This window comes from Oncorhynchus keta, chromosome 8, assembly GCF_023373465.1.
Source record: "Oncorhynchus keta strain PuntledgeMale-10-30-2019 chromosome 8, Oket_V2, whole genome shotgun sequence".
NCBI classification, from domain to species: domain Eukaryota; kingdom Metazoa; phylum Chordata; class Actinopteri; order Salmoniformes; family Salmonidae; genus Oncorhynchus; species Oncorhynchus keta.
This window is the reverse complement of record NC_068428.1, coordinates 26,425,637-26,450,384: the sequence shown is the minus strand read 5'-3', so window position 1 is coordinate 26,450,384 and position 24,748 is coordinate 26,425,637. Positions and strand designations below refer to the sequence as shown.

The 24,748-nt window shown below is 45.9% G+C and overlaps 2 protein-coding genes across 2 annotated transcripts in view; both read left to right on the top strand.

Moving 5' to 3' along the window:
• The window catches only part of afg1lb (AFG1 like ATPase b), a 38,021-nt gene extending 33,637 nt beyond the window's left edge, over positions 1–4,384 (top strand). Inside the window, exons 11-13 of the mRNA XM_052523922.1 lie at positions 183–323; positions 732–839; positions 2,005–4,384. Coding sequence (XP_052379882.1) covers positions 183–323; positions 732–839; positions 2,005–2,157 — 402 coding nt within the window. The 3' untranslated portion in view covers positions 2,158–4,384. The remainder of the gene's footprint in view (positions 1–182; positions 324–731; positions 840–2,004) is intronic.
• A 6,968-nt stretch (positions 4,385–11,352) lies between these two features.
• Positions 11,353–24,748, top strand: part of LOC118380144 (forkhead box protein O3-like) — a 93,198-nt gene continuing 79,802 nt past the window's right edge. The window contains exon 1 of the mRNA XM_052523920.1: positions 11,353–12,943. Coding sequence (XP_052379880.1) covers positions 12,386–12,943 — 558 coding nt within the window. The 5' untranslated portion in view covers positions 11,353–12,385. The remainder of the gene's footprint in view (positions 12,944–24,748) is intronic.

Here is a 24,748-nt window from a genome sequence, read left to right as displayed (position 1 = left end):
AGCCTAACCACCGATCAAGCAACATTGTGGACTAAACATTCAAGTCCTTTTGCTGCAGGATTATTTTGCCTGGACAATATAGGTCAAATTAAGATCCTACATCTGTACTTGTGTGATTTCGTTTAAACTCCTCCGTGTGCGTGTGTGTTTTTGCTTATTATCCCTGTCTCTGTATGTTCCAGCCAGTGGGTGCTAGTGACTACCTGGAGATGGCCCAGGCGTTTGACACAGTGTTTATCCGTCATGTCCCCATGCTTACCCTCACTCTGAAGGATCAGGCACGGCGCTTCATCACACTGATAGACAATTTCTATGACAACAAGGTCAGTGTCAGTCACACTGCATGGGGAAAAACTTGATGTTTCACATTAACATTTTTAGTCATTTAGCAGACTCTTTTGAGGAGCGACAGGAGCAATTAGGTTTAAGTGCCTTACTCAGGGATTCAAACCAGCGACCTTTTGGTTACTGGCCCAACTCTCTTAACCACTAGGCTACCTGTGTTAGGTATTACTGCCTAGGTGCTTCCCAATCTGTACCTGTAGCCCCCAGTATTTGACATACTGCCATGGTCCGTAGCTGCAGGGTCTATACTGTAGTTTGTTGTAGGCGTTATTATGTGCAATAGCATCACCTGTAACCATCTATTCACACTCTATCTTACAGCAGGTGTCACTGTTTCACTTTAGTTGGTACAGAGTTGTTACCATTCCATTGTCCATCTGTCACAGGTGAGGGTGGTGCTGTTAGCTGATGCCCCTCTGGACAGGCTGTTTGTCCACTCTGGAGGGGAGGACGACCGCGACCGCATGCTACTGGACGACCTGGGCCTGAGCGGGGTGAGACCACACGGTCCAACCACAACAAGACCAGAACATAACCAAAAATACATTCTTAATGTCGGGTTGGAACCAAAAATTATTTTCCAATTATTCCTTTTTGAACAGAACCATCATTTTCCAACCAGCGAAATAATGTTCGGAACCGGTTCGAACCCCAAAAAAGTAATGGTTTATATTGTTCCTTTTTTATTTTTTCACTTTTTTTTCCTCCCCAATTTCGTGATATCCATTTGTCCCATCACTGCAACTCCTGTACGGAGGCCCACCTGTTCCTTTTTAAAGCTCTGAAATCTTAATTTGTATTTTTGTTGTATAGCTTAATATTAAATGACTTAATCAATCAGTGGGGATAGAGCAGTTTACTATGGAGTGGGCAAGCTATAGTTGTTTACATGCATTGGACAGACAAGAGTAGGGCGTGAGATGCTAATTAAATTTTGCAGGTGAGGAGAGCATGAGAAAGGGTGGAGGAGGAGGCTTGAAGCGCTGGGCATCTTGTTATGACATGCATTATCTGAATTAGGTCCACAGAATTATACCTAGGAGGAGCGGCTCCTATGAAGGAATAAATCCAATGTGAAACGTACTATAGTATCCTTAACTAGCATTGAAAAAGTTAATCCATTATTCTCTAATTACAAAATCTCTCTCTCTAATCTCTGAATCACGCTTGTAACATCACTAGGCTACAATAGCCTATGCTTCAGTGGGGGAGGTACCCTACACACACACACTGGCAAAGAATTTCAGCAGTCAGGCCAGGCAGAAGCTGGAATATACGTTTTTGAGTGATAGTGAGAGCTTTGCATAGGCATTTTGTTGGTTTTTTTTGTGGGACTGGAAAAAAATTCCCAGAACGTAAAATAATGTTATTAATAACCTGTTTCCATGCTTTTAAAAGAATGGTTCAGTTTCGGTTGAGTATAGATCACTTTCATTCCTTATTCTGATTCGGTTCTTCGTAAAACATTTTTTTTAACGGATTTCGGTTCTATCTCCTGAACCGGTTCCAACCCCTGCTTGATATAAACATTTGTGTTTGTGGTTTGTTAACGACTGTGTTCGTGTTAAATTATCTTTCTGGTCATGTTTGTGTCGACCCCATTGTTTTTGGTCATGGTTGTAGTTGAGTTAAACCCACTGTCTGCGGTCCTATTTGTAGGATGTGGGGGACCATCTGTCTCTGTTCACAGCGGAGGAGGAGATCTTTGCGTTCCAGAGGACCATCTCCAGACTGACCGAGATGCAGACAGAGATGTACTGGACTCAAGGGGACCGCAGTAACACTACGTACACACAGAGAGGATCACAGTAAAGTACCCCCAAAGACCTCACAACAAATGAAGGGGATGGGTAACCAACAGCAACTTCTCTTTTAGACTGAAGTATAATATTACCAGCAAGAACACCTCATAAAACACAAACAATTGGTACAGTAGGGCTCAATCAATTATATTCCTTTAGACTGGAGTATAACGTGACAAGCTAAAACACCTCGCAACAGACAGTCAGTCAGAGAGGACTTTTGTGCCCAAAAGCCCGTTTTAGCAAGTAGTCAACTGGGTGGGACTTCTTGTGGGTTAGGGAAGGATCACATGATTCCATCCAGGTCACCAGGAAAGATCAGCCAATTAATTATACTTGTGAGGAAACATTTCATAACTGCAGGTGGCAGTAAATCGCCAACCTTGTATTTATACCTGTTCAAACAACACACTCTAGGTGGCAGTGTGCACACTTTCAGTTTGTTTACCACTCAGAAAAGTAATAGAAGAAGATTGACTACTTAAAAATGGAGATGCCCTCAATGGCGCTCCCCATGCTGTCACAGATGCCATAATGGGACATACAACGATGCAAAGTATATGGAACTAACCAATAAACACTCAAAATTTACTGACCTATCTCCCTCACGTACTTTAAAGGGAACTGACGGGAATAAGAGAAACTCATTCATGTCCCATATTAGTCTTCCTAAAACATACATGGAGAACAGAGGGAGGCATAGCTACTTAGAAACTGGGTGGTTCGAGCACTGAATGCTGATTTGGCTGACAGCCGTGGTATATCAGACCATATACCATGGGTATGACAAAACATGTCTTTTTACTGCTCTAATTACATTGGTAAGCAGTTTATATTAGCAATGAGGCACCTCGGGGGTTTCTGCTATATTGCCAATATACCACAGCTGAGGCCGGTGTTCAGGCACTCCGTGTTGCATCGTACGTAAGAACAGTCCTTAGCCGTGGTATATTGGCCATATACCACACCCCCTCTGGCCTTATTGCTTAATTAGCTAATTAAGCAATAAGGGACGACACATCTTCAGTATGCGCTGAAGGGATGGAAATATGAACTGAACATCTTGGTGGATAGCTACCGCCCCCCTATGGTTGGGTTTGCTCTGTGCCACTAAAAAATATAAAATGAAGTGCTGTACATGTAATTACAAAATACATAGATCAAGGAAGAAATAGCAGTGAGTATACATGAGGTATGTAGCCAGCCATCTGCCCTGTAAAAATGCTAAATGTAATGTATTTGTGCCTACTGTGTAATAAACCATGCAGTAGAATCTAAAGGTGAAGAGAAAGGTGTCTTGAGCCTTTTCAAGGATGAAACTGCAAAGGAAAAACATACATTATTACTTAACTATTTGTCTTGGGAAATGTTAGATGTGTTGGATGATTTCAGAAAGCAAAAGCTGCACACTAGTAGCTCTAACAGTGTTGTGTTCGAGACCACCTAAAGCCCGATTCAAGACCGGGAGGGGGCAAGACCGGGAGCGGGACAAGGGGTCTGAGGCAAAAAGCCAGAGACCAGAAAAGTCCAATTCAAGACCATGATTGTAATTTTGTCAAATCACCACCATAATAAGAGTTCAAAATGTCCAGTATTTCTGGGTTCATATTTCAGAACAAGAAATGAATTCTTTAGACATTCAGAATAGTGAAAAAATGCATGCTAAAGGAGAAAATAAAGCCACTCTACAAATTGTTACTAACCCAAACAGTGGGGAACAATGGGCTTTATATGCCTTCAGAGAAGGGCTAAGGATTTATAAAATAATGATTATAATAGTATAACAATAATAATTATATTATTATTTTCAATGATATTCTGATTTAATCTCTTCAATTTTTGTTGGAAAGGGTTGGAGTGACAGTGGAATCAACCAATTGCATTTTGACTTAATGAGTGGAACTGTATTTACAAAAACATATGGAAACTTCTGCCTTCTTGAAGGCCAAAAGGTTACTGTGCAATAGCGAGCAGTAGTTTTCCCTAGCTAGCTTTTGTTGTTGGCTAGTTTGCAGCAGGTGTTGTCGAAGAGGATGTTGTTGCTCATTTGTTAACTTCTTGTTGGAAGTTATTCTTGAAAAGGGAGAAGCTAAATTTCAAATGATCATCTGGTGAGTGGAACTGTGTTTTTTTTATTGCAGTGGTGTTAGCCATCTCTTTGATGTGTGTGAAACATTGTTGCATTTAAAGTGGAACTGACAACATTTTAGCAACATAAAATCTTTTCATATACACCCCCAGGAAGAATGTCACTTTTTTCAAATTTTCTGACAAGCAATCACTTAGATGTGGTCATTTTCACATTTTCATAAATTCTTTGACTGTTTGGGAATTACATATACTAATTCTATAGCAATCTAGATTGGGAAAGTGGTGGCGCGTTTGGACATTTAATAGACAGTGAATAAAACATCTGTCTCGTCCAGGACCAGTCTACACCGACCAGTGCGCTATAGCAAATCAGAGATAAAGTAGACCTTTATACAAACAAGTCATTTGCCACACGGGCCTCCCATCATTCACTTTGAATGTTACTGTGTGTTTACAGGCAGTAGCAACAGCACGACTTCAGACCATTGGAAACCATTCACCAAAAGACACAAAATTCATTTAAATGATTTCTTCAAATATCTAAAGACCACGGGAGTCCTCTTACATTTGGGAACTTTACAGTTCTATTGATCAAACAACCATGGTAAGGTAGGCTATCTTTCCCTCAGTTATGCACATCAACAATAACTAATGCTAGCCAGAGCAAGATTCACTAAAATCTAACAAAGGACATTAGATAAATCCCCTCAAACTTTTTCAGCTAGTTGGCCATCAAAATTGCACTGATAAACGATAGAGATTTGTAGCCTCCTCGTCCTTCTGCAGCTTTCCTGCCAATGCATGCTTATCCCAACCAAGCACCCAAGCTAACTGGCTAAAGTTGACTAGGTTCCTATCTAGCTACTTCCAGACACAAATGAGAGAACACCTCACTCTAACCATTTTACTAGCCGTAGCAGAGCTGGTTAGGTTGTTTACATGTTATCTAGAGCGTTTTTGACAAACTATTACTTTTTTTGTCTACGTTTACTGACACCAGTTGTATTTGTTTTCCTATGGTTTGTATGAGTTTTCCTATAGATTTTTCAAATGTTCACTCTCAAAATCCCACTACAGAAATGTGATGGTCTAAGTCCACAACAATGCTTAAACCACATCTGTTGGGTGGATCTGTTAGGGCCTGGCTCCCCAGTGGGTGGGCCTCTGTCCACCCAGGCCCATCCATGTCTACGCCCCTGATGCAAACAGCACATGATGACAAATGCGCATCACAAATAGCCTACTAACCAACACTTCGGACTAAAGGGAAGGGATTAAGAAGCGGATATAGGCAATGCCCACTGAATAATGCCCACTGACAACAAAGTGGGTATATGGCGTATACCTGTGCATAGCCTCCACTACACCACTGGCCCTTTTTTGTGTTTTACAAAAAGTGCACTGTCCTACATGAGTGCGCTGGTATTATGGTTGCTGTCCTTTCAGAATCACCAACCTGTCACACACTGAAGGCCTATTAGGTTCACCACTGAAGGCCTAGGTCCAATAGGTTCACCACTGTACTAACCTGTCACACACTGAAGGCCTATTAGGTTCACCACTGAAGGCCTAGGTCCAATAGGTTCACCACTGTACTAACCTGTCACACACTGAAGGCCTATTAGGTTCACCACTGAAGGCCTAGGTCCAATAGGTTCACCACTGTACTAACCTGTCACACACTGAAGGCCTATTAGGTTCACCACTGAAGGCCTAGGTCCAATAGGTTCACCACTGTACTAACCTGTCACACACTGAAGGCCTATTAGGTTCTCCACTGAAGGCCTAGGTCCAATAGGTTCACCACTGTACTAACCTGTCACACACTGAAGGCCTATTAGGTTCACCACTTTACTAACCTGTCACACACTGAAGGCCTATTAGGTTCTCCACTGAAGGCCTAGGTCCAATAGGTTCACCACTGTACTAACCTGTCACACACTGAAGGCCTATTAGGTTCTCCACTGAAGGCCTAGGTCCAATAGGTTCACCACTGTACTAACCTGTCACACACTGAAGGCCTATTAGGTTCACCACTGAAGGCCTAGGTCCAATAGGTTCACCACTGTACTAACCTGTCACACACTGAAGGTCTATTAGGTTCTCCACTGAAGCTGCTGGGCTGCTCAGTCCTGGCCCTGGTGGTCTGCCATCCTGTTGGTTGTCACTCTGGCCTTGGCTGAACACACCTGAAAACGATAATTAATGTTTCACTAAGATCCTAAAGCTGAGTGGGGTGTGATTTTTAATTTAACCCTTATTTTATGAAGTAAGTTGACTGAGAACACATTTTCATTTACATTAACAACCTGGAGAAAAGTTACATTACATTACATTTAAGTCATTTAGCAGACGCTCTTATCCAGAGCGACTTAAGTTACAGGGGAGAGGAGGGGGATAATGAGTCAATTGTAAACTGGGGATGATTAGGTAACTGTGATGGCATAAGGGACAGAATGGGAATTTAATGTCCCATTTAATGTCCCGTCTGAAAGACAGCACCCCACACAGGGCAATCTCCCCAATCACTGCCCTGGGGCATTGGGATATTTTTTTTGACTAGAGGAAAGGGTGCCTCCTACTGGCCCTCTAACACCACTTCCAGCAGCATCTGGTCTCCCATCTAGGGATTGACCAGGACCAACTCTGCTTAGTTTCAGAAGCAAGCCAGCAGTGGGATATGCTGCTGGCCTAAGTGGCACCACTGACTACAACACTGAGCTCAGATGCAATATTTTATTCACCATTGTGTGTTGGATATATATTGGTTGTGTTAGATGCCACAGTCTATTCAAATGGTCAAACAGGTTACTGCCGGTATGGCTTGAACACAGAGCTGAAGCAAAAAAAACAATGAAACACTGAGCTGATGTTTAACGTTTTACCACAAGATGGCAACAGAGGGTAAGTGATGACCAAGAGGTTTGTTATTATTGCTTCTAATGACGTCATCCAGTTTTAGTTTTTTTTATTTCACTAGGCAAGTCAGTTAAGAACAAATTCTTATTTACAATGACGGATTAACCCAGCCAAACCCTAACCCAGACGACACTGGGCAAATTCTGCACAGCCCTATGGGACTCCCAATCATGGCCAGTTGTAATACAGCCTGGAATCAAACCAGGGTCTGTAGTGACACCTCTAGCACTGAGATGCAGTGCCCTAGACTGCTGCGACATTCGGGAGCCCAAAATAATGTGACGATACAATGACGTTATCTCTATCATTCTCCATGGTAGGCCTCTGCAGTAGACCTGTGACCCCTATAACACACTGCACCGAGAGCAAGCGAACTAACGGCTCCCTACTGTGCAGACAACTATCCTGTTGATGTGTTCGCTCTTTTAGGGACACTGAATGGAAGTCTTTGCTGAGCTGAAGTAACAGGACACATCACATAGATTAGATATACTATCTCTTACCAGCTCTCTGGTAAGTATCAAAACGCCACTGGACGTGTGTGTGTGTGTCAGTTTGTTAGCTGTAAGTTCCAGTCTATTCCACCCATAGAGATAGATATAGAGCTCTAGTGTCCAAAAGCCTGTTTTAGCATGGACAGTGCCATTGAACACTTTCACCATTTGGAAGTAGTCACCTGTGTGGGACTTCCTATGGGTTAGGGAAGGATCACATGATTCCATCCAGGTCACCAGGAAAGATCAGCCAATTAATTATACTTGTGAGGAAACATTTCATAACTGCAGGTGGCAGTAAATCGCCAACCTTGTATTTATACCTGTTCAAACAACACACTCTAGGTGGCAGTGTGCACACTTTCAGTTTGTTTACGACTCAGAAGAAGTAGAAGAAGAGCATTTGACTACTTCAAAATGGAGATGGCGTCAATGGCGCTGTCCATGCTGTCACAGACGACGTAATGGGGCAGACACAATGACGTGATGTCTATCGAAGTCTATGATTACACCATAACTCTCCATTAAGGGAAAATCAATCACGGTCTATTCCGAGGGCTCTAATCCAATCAGAGCATTACGCTGTTTGGGAAAACATCAGACACAAACAGAGATGGCCACCCTCCTTTGTGTACATCTTAATTGGATGATTCACGCTGGCACAGGGGTGGCTACAGTCCCCTGGTCCTGTGAGCAGGGATCCTGGCCAGTACACAACATTACACTAGCCACTGACTGGTTGTGGTAGGGGACATGATAAAGAGGTGGATGGCACGTAGGGGTGGAGGTAGGGTTTGAGAGGGGGGGTTGGAGAGTGAAGTGATCAATATGTGAGGAAGGGGACAGTTTGGAAGCTTTGAGGGTCAGATTATTGGTAGTTACAACTGGATGGTTTTGTGGCCCGGCCCCTCTAATGGGAGCCTATTGGTTCAATAATAGAATTAGTGTCACAAGGAAGGTAATGACACAAACAATATTTCAGGTCATCATCGGCATTTGAGGGGTAATGAAGTGTTAGGAACAGTGTGTTCTGGGTGGGGGTGGAGGAGAGAGAGTCACTAATATATCTGATTGAAGGACGTAGGACCCATAGAGTTAGAGGGTTCTAGATGGATAAAACCTGTTTTGGCATGGACATTGAGGGTTCCCACCATTTTAAAGTAGTCAACTGGGTGGGACATCCTATGGGTTAAGGAAGGATCACATGATTCCATCCAGGTCACCAGGAAGATCAGCCAATGAATTATACCCGTGAGAAAACACTAGGTGGCAGTATGCACCCTTTCAGTTTGTTTGTCAACTCATAGAAGTAGTCAAATGAAATGGACTACTTCAGAATGGAGATTACACACACAGATGCCATTTTATGTTTACCTTTATTTAACTAGGCAAGTCAGTTAAGAACAAATTCTTACAATGACGGCCTACACTGGCCCAATTGTGAGCCGCTCTATGGGACTCCCAATCACGACCGGTTGTGATACAGCCTGAATTTGAACCAGTGTCTGTAGTGACGCCTCAAGCACTGAAATGCAGTGCCTTAGACCGCTGTACCACTCGGGAGCCCCAAATAATGTGACGATACAATGACGTTATCTCTATCATTCTCCATGGTAGGCCTCTGCAGTAGACCTGTGACCCCTATAACACACTGCAACAAGAGCAAGCGAATGAATGGCTCCCTACTGTGCAGACAACTATCCTGTTGATGTGTTCGCTCTTTTAGGGACACTGAATGGAAGTCTTTGTTGAGCTGGTTACTGTGATGTGGTGAGTGACATCAGAGTTCACAGCAGGTGGGGATAGATTAAAGTGACAGGAGCACTTCAAACAGCTATACATGTTCTTGGCCTGAAATGACACATCTGACAATGCCGTGATGTGATCATTATAAATATACCCCTGAAGGATGACGCTGTTTTCAATTCAAGCAGCAAGACTACCTGTCACACCTTTTCTCTCGCTCACTGCTTTCTCTCTTTTACACTGTCGTCTTACAGAAGCATTCATTCATCCACCTCCTGTGTCCCTTTCCTCTCTCTCTCTGATGCCTAAAAACATTGTGCCAAGTTAGGTCGGGTCATTTCAGACTGTTAGGAGCTCCAGGTGATTGGTACAGCCTTTGGACCTAGGTGACATCACCCCGCAGTTAACCCTCCACTGCAGCAGCTATTCACAGGCACCAAACTGCTGGATCAGCCATTCCTCTGTATATAGTTGGGACAGGAGGAACAAAGAGGGACGGTGTGTGTGTGTGTTCTTGTGTTCGTTTTGTATGCATGTGTATCTATTTCCTTTGTGATCATAATAAATGAAATAGTGTGGATGTTTTCCATGTGAAATTCAAAGCCATAACTACACAAGTAATGCCTTGCAGGATGTGTGCGTATTTTCTCTGAACTATTATATAATATAATAATAATAATATATGCCATTTAGCAGACGCTTTTATCCAAAGCGACTTACAGTCATGTGTGCATACATTCTACGTATGGGTGGTCCCGGGAATCGAACCCACTACCCTGGCGTTACAAGCGCCATGCTCTACCAACTGTGCTACAGAAGGTATCGGATCGTATTTATCCAGTCATAATAAATACCAACCGTTCCAAGAATTAATTGATGAAAACACCGCAGTTCGCACAGGTGGAACGCGATCATTTCTGTACAGATTACAGAAATCGAGACCGCGTGTCCCTGCAAAGTGGACCGGCAATTTACACAACATCTTCTCTGGAACAAAGACGTATGTAGGCTGGCTACTGCTGATATTTCCGTACAGACAAGGAGGGAGGTGGTGGGGGAGGGAGATCACTCCGAAGCATCACTTTACAGAACGGAGAACTGTATAGGATTTATTCCCTTATCTCTTGATTATAACTGGAATGACGTCATATGTTTGAAGCGGTCGATCTGTCTTGAAGGGGGCGTGTTCTGCGCGCGCTGTCGAGATTGATTGGCACCCATGCTCACGGATTAAAGGGACAAGTGGTAGACATTTTAAAAATTACTCAACTTGACTGAGAGACTTTCATTGACATATTTGATAGAATGCATGACATGTGCATGTCATGAACGAAGTGTAATACCCAACACAAGGAATATAAACACACCTGCTGGTATTTGCCTATGTTGTTACACATGTGTATGTCAGTTGTTACATTGTAATAGTGTGCTACAGATGAAGTGGCAGCAATAATATATGTCAACAATATGCATAAATGATTGTCCTGATGTAGCCTGTGTCATTAGCTTATGAATTGTAAACATTTCCAGAATGAGCAATACAATTATTTGGAATTAAATATGAATGTCCTCTGTCAAACTTTGAATATTCTTTGTGTTCTTATCGGTGTAAAATAATATTTTGACGATCTGTCTGTCTATTTCTGTATCCTTCCACACACTGCTTGCCTTGACATGCCTGTGCGCCCCAACTGGAGGTTAGTGACGTCTTGATTGGGGAGAATGGGCTCGTGGTAATGGCTGGAGCGGAGTTGGAATGGGTGGAATGGTATCAAATATCATACATGGTTTCCATGTGTTTGATGCCATTCCATTTGCTCCGTTCCAGCCGTTTTTATGAACCGTCTTCCCCTCAGCAGCCTCCACTGCTTTAGTGCACACATGCTGTAGACTGCTTAGGAGCAGTGTCTCTTTAAAGGGCGATCTCGTATACTGAATCCAGGGGGCTTGCCTTTTCAGTGGGGGTGGCAACGCTACTAGCCTATTGCTGCTGTTGCTGTATAACTTCGAGCTTGTTGAGGGCTGTCTTAAGACGGAATATGCTAAGCAGATAGGTTAGTGTTTATGTGTGCTGCTGGAGAGATAGGCTACTGTAACTGAGAGTGAGGTGGCGTTTCGTTTTCCATACCAACTGTGCTGCGTGGTCAGTAGAGGCGACGTTGAATAGACAGATATACTTTTCGGTTATTCCTTTCCTTTTCGTTTTTCTGTCGACACTGACAACAAACGCAGGTTTCCTGTGTGCAGTCTGGTAGTAGAAAGGACTTCGAAGCGAAAGGGAGTTTGTTCAAATGGCAGCAATGACAATTGGAATAGAACTATGCGGTAATTAATCGCTGGTGTTGCAGCCATCTAATTCACCATAGCGCGGTTATCCGTGGCAGCCCTGAACGTAGAGGGGCTGCACTGTGTCCTGGCCACAGCTTCACTTTCACGGTGGCAATAGGTGTATTCAGTTATTTTGGATCAGTGCGGGATTTGATCTTGAACGTGCAAGGAAGGAACGCGCAACCGCGTATTGATGAACGAACCCGTGGTACACCGTTTATAATTTACTCGTGAACCGAACTGTACACACTATACTGTTATTATTACCATTGCTCCAGTCGAGGAGAAATACTATGAATATGCAGCAACCCGTTTTGAACTGTTGCGATTGTCAAACGTGAAGTAGCTGTGGCTTGCTTTTTGAGCCAAGGAGAATAGCCATAGTTTACCAGTTATGGTGTTAATACATTTCTAATAGTCCACGACATTCTACGTTTTAAATCCACACTGAACAGCATATTGGTGGTCTTTTTTTTTAATACGGAGGATTTAATTTATAATTTCGCGCTGAGTTTGTAGTGACCCTTGGGGACTGCTGGTCTGGAATAGCAACAAAGGACGGGGGCGTGCATTCATGGAATGCAACTTTGACAGCTCTCCACTACTTATCTACTGACTTTATCAGCGGGCAACGGGGACGAACTAGTAATTGAAGGAGAGATGGCCGAGATCCCAACTCCCAGTCCTCTCCATGAGTTGGACGTGGCCATAGACCCAGACTTCGAGCCACAAAAACGGCCAAGATCGTGCACCTGGCCGTTGCCCCGACCCGAGTCCAATGCGGGGAAACCAGAAAGCAACGACACTGACATTATACCCGAAGAAGATGATGATGAAGAGGAACAACATGCCACTTCGATGGCCATCAACGTCAATGGCACCAGCTCCAGCGTGGGAGCAGACCACCAGAACAGCAACAGCCCTACGGCCGAAGGACTGCTGTCTGGACAGGAGAACGGAGACTCCCCGCTCTCCTCCCACTCCCCCACGACCACTTCGGGCGCACTCGGCACCAGCGGCCTGGGTTCGCAGACTCCACGGAAGTCTTCGTCACGCAGGAACGCGTGGGGGAATCTATCATATGCTGACCTGATAACCAAAGCCATAGAGAGCACGCCGGACAAGAGATTGACTCTGTCTCAGATTTATGACTGGATGGTGAGATGTGTGCCGTACTTCAAAGACAAAGGCGACAGCAACAGTTCGGCTGGGTGGAAGGTAAGCGACAAACGCTCTCCTCCTCTCTTCTACCCCACCCTCATTCAATCCCCCCACCTCCCACCCACTATAATCAAAACTACAACAATAACAAGAAACACATGGGTCTTGAGAATTTGTACTTCTGGATGTTCCCTTTGTCTATAAACACACACACACACACACACACACACACACACACACACACACACACACACACACACACACACACACACACACACACACACACACACACACACACACACACATTCTCTCCCTCTTTTGGAATTAGGCATGACTCAACTTCGAGTGTAGCCTATCTATACTGTCACGTGGAGTGGGACACACACACGAATGGTCAACTTTGTAGCAGCCAGTCAGTTTGTAGGCCGACTCTGTAACCTATTTAGAATGACTATGCCAAAATATTGATACAATTACATAAATCATAGAATGTACAGTCCTACAGTTAATCCCAACTTCAGAGTAAAGAACAAACATTGCTGCTTGCCAGAAGTGGTTCAACTGTCAGATCAGAATGAGATATGTATGCGCTCTATTGCCTCAACAAGTGAATGTAGGCCTATCAGGGCAGTCCCTGTGTAAAGTCCTATATTTGTTATGTAGGCCTAAACCTCAGGAATTAGCATATCTCTTGGGTCAGGTAGGATACTGTACTGCCAATGTTGTTCATAATGCAGTTGGGGAATTACATAACGACTTGGGATGCCGCCAGGTCGGGTGAACAGCCGGGTGTAAGACTACCTTCAAAGGGAATGTAACCCCTAACCCTCGCCAGGAACGAGGCATAGGACATATGGGCCCCAGGCCTGGGGAGAGAGTGAGGGGGTGTGTGGGGCTAAAGAGCATAGGTCACAGATCAGATCTCACTGCGTCAGGGCCCCGGCCCTGCGGACTTGTCTCGTTGGCCGAAAAGGCCATCAGTTATCATTTAATTTTTTATTTATTTTACCTTTATTTTACTAGGCAAGTTCTTATTTTCAATGACGGCCTAGGAACAGTGGGATAACTGCCTGTTCAGGGGCAGAACGACAGATTTGAACCTTGTCAGCTCACGGATTTGAACTTGCAACCTTTTGCAACCCACTAGGCTACCCTGCCGCCCCGGCGGGGATGAGTTATCTGTGCTCCTGTGGCGGTTGGGTGGGCTGCTGAAACATGCGCTGTAGGGGAGGGACCAGACAGGCTGTGTTAATTTGCCACCCTGCGGGGCTGATGCCCAAGGAATTTGGGGCATGGACGGTCAGGCGGGTGGGGTGCTCATGTTTCAGTGCCTGATAAAAAAATATGGAACAGGCAGGATGCCGGAACATAGATGTTGTTACCACATTCCCATGGCTATGCCTTTTATAGTTCTGTCATTACACGTTTTGATCACAGACTCCAGCTGTTGCAGCTTTTGAAATGTTTTGATGTGTCGATTAGCCTTTAAGGGGGGATCTGTGTTAATCTGACCTGTTCATTTTAGAATAGCCTATAGTAGCCCACAGAAATCACAGCCAATGACAGACACAATTTATAACAGAGAGCTCTTGGCCTGCTATAACCAGCGTTCGCTAAGCGCCACAAAGTCCCACAGGCGCGTTCCCGAGTTCTTAGGAGCAGGCAAGCTATATCAGGCCAATGCAATAAGACAACCAACGCCACCAGCTTTAAGGTATCAACATGGCATGGCTACTGACAACCAATGAAACCAGAGAGGAGCTTTAGTGGCAGGTGTTCACAAGGCCCTATAGCAACCGTGGTGTTCTCACAGACCTGCTTTAAGTTTGTGATTTCACTCTCAGAAACTCTTGGGTTTCAGGACAGGGTGGTTAGTTTGTCAGCTTAGGTTTCATACATGTGCAGTGGGAAAGCTGGCTTTGTTGAGTAGATTTGCTCAGCAAATCCTAGTAATCCCTGTGGGTTCCTCTCCTCTCACTGACTGACCTCACCCAGGACGCTCTGGGTCACCTCTTATGACCTGCTCTTGACACATGCCTATGCCTAGCACCACAAAACAGCTGCATTATATAGATATCCAATCAATCACAATCATAATACATCTTCAGTTTATCGCAAGAGTGAGTGAAATGTGTGCAATCAAGAGTGCTGTTGAAATGTGTGCTAAGAGTAGCTGTGGTATGAGAGAGAGAGACCAAAATAGGACCTCTAGTGCAGTTAAGCTTGTGTGTGTGTATACCTTTCTCTGTGTGTGCGTATTCCTTTGTGTGTGTGGTTAAGTTGTCTGTGTGTACCTCTGTGTGTGTTAGCACCTCAGTGTGTGGTTAGGGAGTGTGTGTTCCTGGGGCTGCTCCAGTGAACTTTGGGCCTCTGTGTTAATTAATCCTGATGCTACAGGCAGCTCAGCTCAGAGTCCAGCCCCCCTTGACAGCTGCAGAACAGAGCCCAAGTCTCAGGCTCAGTTATGTCACTGACGATGCAGGGATGTAAATACACACACACACACACACACACACACACACACACACACACACACACACACACACACACACACACACACACACACACACACACACACACACACACACACACACACACAGTGTTGTTTAATAAACACACGCATGAAGACTCACATATAGACATAAATGTACATAAGGAAATCCTCCCAATCTTCCTGTTGTTACATGGGTACTGTGTAGAACATTCCAGAACACACAGACAGGCACAGACGCATCTGTTCATTATCTTTAACACACCTCACGCACACTCACCCAGTCTCCCCTTTCAAGCATTAGTTTGTGTGTGTAGAGAATCATTATTTTATGAGAAATGTAACTATAATTAATTATTTCATTTGTTCAAATTCATTTATTACTGTGTTATTACATTATATTAGACTGTTATTACACTATATTAGACTTTTATTACAGTACATTAGATTTCCCCAGGCCCCAGGTAGCAACTGTCTGACTTTTGTCTCTGTTTAGCAGTTTTAGATTTGTCCCTGTCTACCACCAGCACCTCCACCCTCCCCTCCCCTCCCCTCCCCTCCCCTCCCCTCCCTCATCTGTCCTTGACCGCAGCCCTGCCCACCTCCAACACTCCCCTCCCTTGTCTGTCCTTGACCACAGCCCTGCCCACCTCCAACACTCCCCTCCCTTGTCTGTCCTTGACCGCAGCCCTGCCCACCTCCAACACTCCCCTCCCTTGTCTGTCCTTGACCGCAGCCCTGCCCACCTCCAACACTCCCCTCCCGTGTCTGTCCTTGACCGCAGCCCTGCCCACCTCCAACACTCCCCTCCCTCATCTGTCCTTGACCGCAGCCCTGCCCACCTCCAACACTCCCCTCCCCTCCCGTGTCTGTCCTTGACCACAGCCCTGCCCACCTCCAACACTCCCCTCCCTCATCTGTCCTTGACCGCAGCCCTACCCACCTCCAACACTCCCCTCCCTCATCTGTCCTTGACCGCAGCCCTGCCCACCTCCAACACTCCCCTCCCGTGTCTGTCCTTGACCGCAGCCCTGCCCACCTCCAACACTCCCCTCCCCTCCCGTGTCTGTCCTTGACCACAGCCCTGCCCACCTCCAACACTCCCCAACCCTCATCTGTCCTTGACCGCAGCCCTGCCCACCTCCAACACTCCCCTCCCTCATCTGTCCTTGACCGCAGCCCTGCCCACCTCCAACACTCCCCTCCCTTGTCTGTCCTTGACCGCAGCCCTGCCCACCTCCAACACTCCCCTCCCCTCCCTTGTCTGTCCTTGACCGCAGCCCTGCCCACCTCCAACACTCCCCTCCCCTCCCTTGTCTGTCCTTGACCACAGCCCTGCCCACCTCCAACACTCCCCTCCCTCATCTGTCCTTGACCGCAGCCCTGCCCACCTCCAACACTCCCCTCCCTCATGTGTCCTTGACCGCAGCCCTGCCCACCTCCAACACTCCCCTCCCTTGTCTGTCCTTGACCACAGCCCTGCCCACCTCCAACACTCCCCTCACTCGTCTGTCCTTGACCGCAGCCCTGCCCACCTCCAACACTCCCCTCCCTCATCTGTCCTTGACCGCAGCCCTGCCCACCTCCAACACTCCCCTCCCTCATCTGTCCTTGACCGCAGCCCTGCCCACCTCCAACCCCCATTTGGTCCGAGGCCGTATATGAAACTGTCACCTTATAAACCAGCAGAGATAGATTGTGATGATCATCTGCATGATGAATGTGTTGATTCACCAGTCCGACAATGATTAGTGGTCTTATCAAGACGGAGGAGGAGGAGAACACTGGGGGGAGAGCGGGATAGAGGGAGGGAGAGAAAGAAAGAAGTGGGCGAACAAATCCATTAAATCAAATCAAATTTTATTTGTTACATGCTCCATAAACAACGTGTGTAGAATAACAGAATAATGCTTACTTATGGGACCTTCCCAACAATGCAGAGAGAAAAATAAGATAAATAGTAGAAAAAGAATAATGCAAGGAATAAATACACAATGAGTAACGATAACTTGGCTGTATACACGGGGTAACCGTACTGAGTCCATGTGCAGGGTAGATATCCACACTGGACTTTAAAAACTGGAAACCACATATCCTGAGGCCACATCTATTGTAGCTGGGGATTTAACAGGGTAGATATCCACACTGGACTTTAAAAACTGGAAACCACATATCCTGAGGCCACATCTATTGTAGCTGGGGATTTAACAGGGTAGATATCCACACTGGACTTTAAAAACTGGAAACCACATATCCTGAGGCCACATCTATTGTAGCTGGGGATTTAACAGGGTAGATATCCACACTGGACTTTAAAACTGGAAACCACATATCCTGAGGCTGCATTTATTGTAACTGGGGATTTTCACAAAGCAAGTTTGAGGAAAACGCTACTGAAGTTCTATCAACACATTGACTGTAGTACTCGCGCTGGGAAAACACTCGACCACTGCTACTCTCTCTTACAGGATGCCATCAAGGCCCTCCCCCGCCCTCCCTTCTGCAAATCAAATCACATCACAACTCCATTTTGCTCCTCCCTTCCTATAGGCAGAAACTCAAACAGGAAATACCCGTGCTAAGGTCTATTCAATGCTGGTCTGACCAATCGGAATCCGTGCTTCAAGATTGTTTTGATCACGCGGACTGGGATATGTTCTGGGTTGCCTCGGATAACAACATTGATGTATACACGGACACGGTGACTGAGTTCATCAGGAAGTGTATAGGGGATGTTGTTCCATAGATCCACAGACGATGTAATCGCCATTGTACTGCACACTGCACTGTCCCATCTGGACAAGAGGAATACCTATGTCAGAATGTTGTTCATTGACTATAGCTCAGCCTTCAACACCATAGTACTCTCCAAGCACATCATCAAACTCGGGGCCCTGGGTCTGACTGGGTCCTGGACTTCCTGACTGGCCGTCCCCAGGTGGTGAACGTAGGAAACAACACCTCCACTTCACTGATCCTCAATACAGGGGCCCCACAAGGGTGCTACCCAGCCCCCTCCTGTACTCCCTGTTCACCCATGACTGCGTGGCTATGCACGCCTCCAACTCAATCATCAAGTTTGCAGATGACACAACAGTAGTAGTCTTGATTACCATCAATGATGAGAGCCTACAGGAAGGAGGTAAGGGCCCTGGTGGAGTGGTGCTAATAATCAACAAAATGAAAGAGCTGATTGTGGACTTCAGGAAAAGGCAGGGGAATCACGCCCCTATCCACATTGACGGGAGAGAAGGTGGAAAGCTTCAAGTTCCTCAGCGTATCCATTACTGACAGTGGGGTGAAGAAGGTGCAACCCTGACTGTATAGGTAGGGTTAAAGTAACTAGGCAACAGGATAGATATAAACTGTAGCATCGGCATATGTGATGAGTCAAAAGAGTTAGTGCAAAAAGGGTCAATGCAGATAGTCCGGGACAGGTAGCTTATTGGTTAACTATTTAACGAAATATTTAGACGTCTTTGGCTTGGGGGTCGAAGCTGTTCAGGGTCATGTTGGTTTCCAGACTAGATTAGGCCTTTATTGGATATCTCTCCGTGAAGACAGGTTTGGAAGTATGTAATTGTGCTGACAACACCGCTCTGCTGTCAGTGTGTGTGTACACCTTTCAGTCTGGAGTCATAGAGACAGCCATTAACAATACATGTGTATTCTATAGAAAGGCATTGGAATTCAATGACACTGTGGTGATTTAGCAGTGTAACAGGTTGATAGCACATTGCCATGGCTTCTGTAAGACCTGCCGCATAGAACCACCAACAAAATGGAGTCTAGTATAAGTGAAAGGAGATTGTAACCAGTGTAAGTGTAACCAGCCACTAGTTTGAAACACAGAGAGTTTGATTGCTAGTGAGAAACCTAGATGTGGTGTCTGTGTGTGGGTCTTTGTGTGTGTGTCTTTGTGTGTGTGTGTGTGTGTGTCTGTGTGCGTGGGAGCATGCGTTACCACCCTGACAGTGGGAGCACAATCCAGGAGACTCCTTAAAGACTTGGCACTGTGCCAATCTGGAGGAATTGACGTGAACACAGTTAAAAGGGGGGAAGGGGGAGTCAATGAACAAGCTTTGCTCCAAATTGGTGTATTACAGCTGCCCTTTGGCAATGACTCCCAATAGAGGGGACTGTGGGTGTTTTGGGGGCAAGGGGGGTTGGGGCGCTAGGTTATGGGAACCCATTGCTCCAGGGCTTCTTTCTCCTTCTCCTCCTCTGATTAGTGCCACACTCTCTGAACAGTGAACCTGCAGCTATATCACAGTCCCACTGGGTTCACTTTCTATTTCACATACCAATCAATGGAGCCCTTTAATTGGCTTCCCCAAGGACAAGCTGCATGTTGTCCATTTGACAGTTTACATCCATGTTAATGACTGTTGTTTCTGAAGTAGAGTAGGCTTACCTTCGCTGTGTTGTTGTGATGGTGTATGGCTGAAGAGTGGCGGGGACAATGACTTCACTGATGATGAGGTCATATTGACAGGTAAAGTAGGGGGAGGGCTTGACAATTACAGAGCTGACCATTTGATGCCCCTCTCTCTTCTCTCTCCCTCCCTCTCTCTCTTCTCTCTCTCTCTCCCTCTCTCTCCTCCCTCCCTCCCTCCCTCCCTCCCTCCCTCCCTCCCTCCCTCTCTCTCTCTCTCTCCCTCCCTCTCTCTCTTCCCTCCCTCCCCCTCTCTCTCTCTCCTCTCTCTCTCTCTCTCTCTCTCTCTCTCTCTCTCTCTCTCTTCTCTCTTTCTTCTCTCTCTCTCTCCTCTCCCCTCTCTCTCTCTCCTCTCTCTCTCTCACTCCCTTCTCTCTCTCCTCTCTCTCTGCTCTCTCTCCCTCCTCTCTCTCTCTCTCTCTCTCTCTCTCTCTCTCTCTCTCTCTCTCTCTCTCTCTCTCTCTCTCTCTGTGTGTCTCTCTCTCTCTCCTATTTATAGCTGGTTATACAGTCCGCTCATCTTTTATATTAAACAGGACATGGGCAGTGCCGAAAATGAAGTGTTACTGGGTAGGAGCATGGAAGAGACCATGGCCAACCGTGAGGACAACCACAGGCTCTTCTTATGACCCTCAAATTACTACCTTCCCCTCTGAGCCTGCCTGTGTGTGTGTGTGTGTGTGTGTGTGTGTGTGTGTGTGTGTGTGTGTGTGTGTGTGTGTGTGTGTGTGTGTGTGTGTGTGTGTGTGTATGTGTGTGTGTGTGTGTGTGTGTGTGTGTGTGTGTGTGTGTGTGTGTGTGTGTGTACACTACTGGTCAAAAGTTTTAGAACACCTCATTCAAGTTGTTTTTTTATGTTGTAGAATAATAGTGAAGACATAAAAACTATGAAATAACACATATGGAATCATGTAGTAACCAAAAAAGTGTTAAAATAATAATAATAAACTCATCAAAAAAAAGAAATGTCCTCTCACTGTCAACTGTGTTTATTTTCAGCAAACTTAATGTAAATATTTGTATGAACATAAACAAGATTCAACAACTGAGACATCAACTGAACAAGTTCCACGGGCAGACTAACAGAAATTGACCCCTAACCTAAGCCCAATTGAGATGGTTTGGGATGAGTCGGACCGCAGAGTGAAGGACAAGCAGCCAACAAGTTCTCAGCATATGTGGGAACTCCTTCAAGACTGTTGGAAAAGCATTCCAGGTGAAGCTGGTTGAGAGAATGCTAAGAGTGTACAAAGCTATCATCAAGGCAAAGGGTGGCTACTTTAAAGAAACTCAAATATAAAATATATTTTGATTTGTTTTGCACTTTTTTGGTTACTACATGATTCCATATGTGTTATTTCATAGTTTTGATGTCTTCACTATTATTCTACAATGTAGAAAATAGTAAAAAATAAAGAAAAAAATGTTGAATTGGTAGTGTGTGTGTGTGTGTGTTTGCATGCATGCTCTCTCAGTCCTCTAACGCCAGTGCACTGTGAGTCAGTATCTGTGGTGCCATGGTGATAGTCTGAATAATGTGAAAATGAAGTGGGGCCAAGCTTCCTGACATCCAGGAACGTTAACGTTTATTTACAGACATAAACTGAACACTACAAAACAATAAACGTAAAACGAACGAAACCGAAACAGTACCGTGTGGCAACAAACACTCACATGGAAACAAACACCGACCAACCAAAAGTGAAACCCAGGCTACCTAAGTATGATTCTCAATCAGGGACAACGATTGACAGCTGTCTCTGATTGAGATCCATACTAGGCCGAACTCAAATCCCCAACATAGGGATATGCTTAACACCCCGGCAGTCCTACAATCTAAGCTAGATGCCCTCAATCTCACTCAAATCATCAAGGAACCCACCAGGTACAACCCTAACTCTGTAAACAAGGGCACCCTCATAGACGTCATCCTGACCAACTGGCCCTCCAAATATACCTCCGCTGTCTTCAACCAGGATCTCAGCGATCACTGCCTCATCGCCTGTATCCGCCACGGAGCCGCAGTCAAACGACCACCCCTCATCACTGTCAAACGCTCCCTAAAACACTTCTGTGAGCAGGCCTTTCTAATCGACCTGGCCCGGGTATCCTGGAAGGACATTGACCTCATCCCGTCAGTTGAGGATGCATGGTCATTCTTTAAAAGTAACTTCCTCACCATTTTAGATAAGCATGCTCCGTTCAAAAAATGCAGAACCAAGAACAGATACAGCCCCTGGTTCACTCCAGACCTGACTGCCCTCGACCAGCACAAAAACATCCTGTGGCGGACTGCAATAGCATCGAATATCCCCCGTGATATGCAACTGTTCAGGGAAGTCAGGAACCAATACACGCAGTCAGTCAGGAAAGCTAAGGCCAGCTTCTTCAGGCAGAAGTTTGCATCCTGTAGCTCCAACTCCAAAAAGTTCTGGGACACTGTGAAGTCCATGGAGAACAAGAGCACCTCCTCCCAGCTGCCCACTGCACTGAGGCTAGGAAACACGGTCTCCACCGATAAATCCATGATTATCGAAAACTTCAATAAGCACTTCTCAACGGCTGGCCATGCCTTCCGCCTGGCTACTCCAACCTCGGCCAACAGCTCCGCCCCCCGTAGTTCCTCACCCAAGCCTCTCCAGGTTCTCCTTTACCCAAATCCAGATAGCAGATGTTCTGAAAGAGCTGCAAAACCTGGACCCGTACAAATCAGCTGGGCTTGACAATCTGGACCCGCTATTTCTGAAACTATCTGCCGCCATTGTCGCAACCCCTATTACCAGCCTGTTCAACCTCTCTTTCATATCGTCTGAGATCCCCAAGGATTGAAAGCTGCCGCAGTCATCCCCCTCTTCAAAGGGGGAGACACCCTGGACCCAAACTGCTATAGACCTATATCCATCCTGCCCTGCCTATCTAAGGTCTTCGAAAGCCAAGTCAACAAACAGGTCACTGACCATCTCGAATCCCACCGTACCTTCTCCGCTGTGCAATCTGGTTTCCGAGCCGGTCACGGGTGCACCTCAGCCACACTCAAGGTACTAAACGATATCATAACCGCCATCGATAAAAGACAGTACTGTGCAGCCGTCTTCATCGACCTCGCCAAGGCTTTCGACTCTGTCAATCACCATATTCTTATCGGCAGACTCAACAGCCTCGGTTTTTCGGATGACTGCCTTGCCTGGTTCACCAATTACTTTGCAGACAGAGTTCAGTGTGTCAAATCGGAGGGCATGCTGTCCGGTCCTCTGGCAGTCTCTATGGGGGTGCCACAGGGTTCAATTCTCGGGCCGACTCTTTTCTCTGTATATATCAATGATGTTGCTCTTGCTGCGGGCGATTCCCTGATCCACCTCTACGCAGGCGACACCATTCTATATACTTTCGGCCCGTCATTGGACACTGTGCTATCAAACCTCCAAACGAGCTTCAATGCCATACAGCACTCCTTCCGTGGCCTCCAACTGCTCTTAAACGCGAGTAAAACCAAATGCATGCTTTTCAACCGATCGCTGCCTGCACCCGCATGCCCGACTAGCATCACCACCCTGGATGGTTCCGACCTTGAATATGTGGACATCTATAAGCACCTAGGTGTCTGGCTAGACTGCAAACTCTCCTTCCAGACTCACATCAAACATCTCCAATCAAAAATCAAATCAAGAGTCGGCTTTCTATTCCGCAACAAAGCCTCCTTCACTCACGCTGCCAAGCTTACCCTAGTAAAACTGACTATCCTACCGATCCTCGACTTCGGCGATGTCATCTACAAAATGGCTTCCAACACTCTACTCAGCAAACTGGATGCAGTCTATCACAGTGCCATCCGTTTTGTCACTAAAGCACCTTATACCACCCACCACTGCGACCTGTATGCTCTAGTCGGCTGGCCCTCACTACATATCCGTCGCCAGACCCACTGGCTCCAGGTCATCTACAAGTCCATGCTAGGTAAAGCTCCGCCTTATCTCAGTTCACTGATCACGATAGCAACACCCATCCGTAGCACGCGCTCCAGCAGGTGTATCTCACTGATCATCCCTAAAGCCAACACCTCATTTGGCCGCCTTTCGTTCCAGTACTCTGCTGCCTGTGACTGGAACGAATTGCAAAAATCGCTGAAGTTGGAGACTTTCATCTCCCTCACCAACTTCAAACATCAGCTATCCGAGCAGCTAACCGATCGCTGCAGCTGTACATAGTCTATTGGTAAATAGCTCACCCATTTTCACCTACCTCATTCCCATACTGTTTTTATACTGTTTTTATTTATTTACTTTCCTGCTCTTTTGCACACCAATATCTCTACCTGTACATGACCATCTGATCATTTATCACTCCAGTGTTAATCTGCAAAATTGTATTATTCGCCTACCTCATGCCTTTTGCACACATTGTATATAGACTGCCCATTTTGTCTACTGTGTTATTGACTTGCTAATTGTTTACTCCATGTGTAACTCTGTGTTGTCTGTTCACACTGCTATGCTTTATCTTGGCCAGGTCGCAGTTGCAAATGAGAACTTGTTCTCAACTAGCCTACCTGGTTAAATAAAGGTGAAATAAAAAAAAATAAAAAAATAAAAAAATTGAAAAAAACACATAGATTGCCCACCCCAACTCACGCCCTGACCATACTAAATAAAGACAAAATAAAGGAAATAAAGGTCAGAACGTGACAGTACCCCCCCCCCCCCAAAGGTGCGGATTCCGGCAGCAAAACCTGAACCTATAGGGGAGGGTCTGGGTAGGCGTCTGTCCGCGGTGGCGGCTCTGGCGCGGGACGTGGACCCCACTTCACCACAGTTTTTGTCCGCCTCATTGTCCGCCTCCATGGCCTCTTACGAGCAGCGACCCTCACCGCCGACCTCGGACTGGGGACCCTAGAAATGGGCAGCTCCTGGCTGGCTGGCGGCTCTTGCAGCTCCTGGCA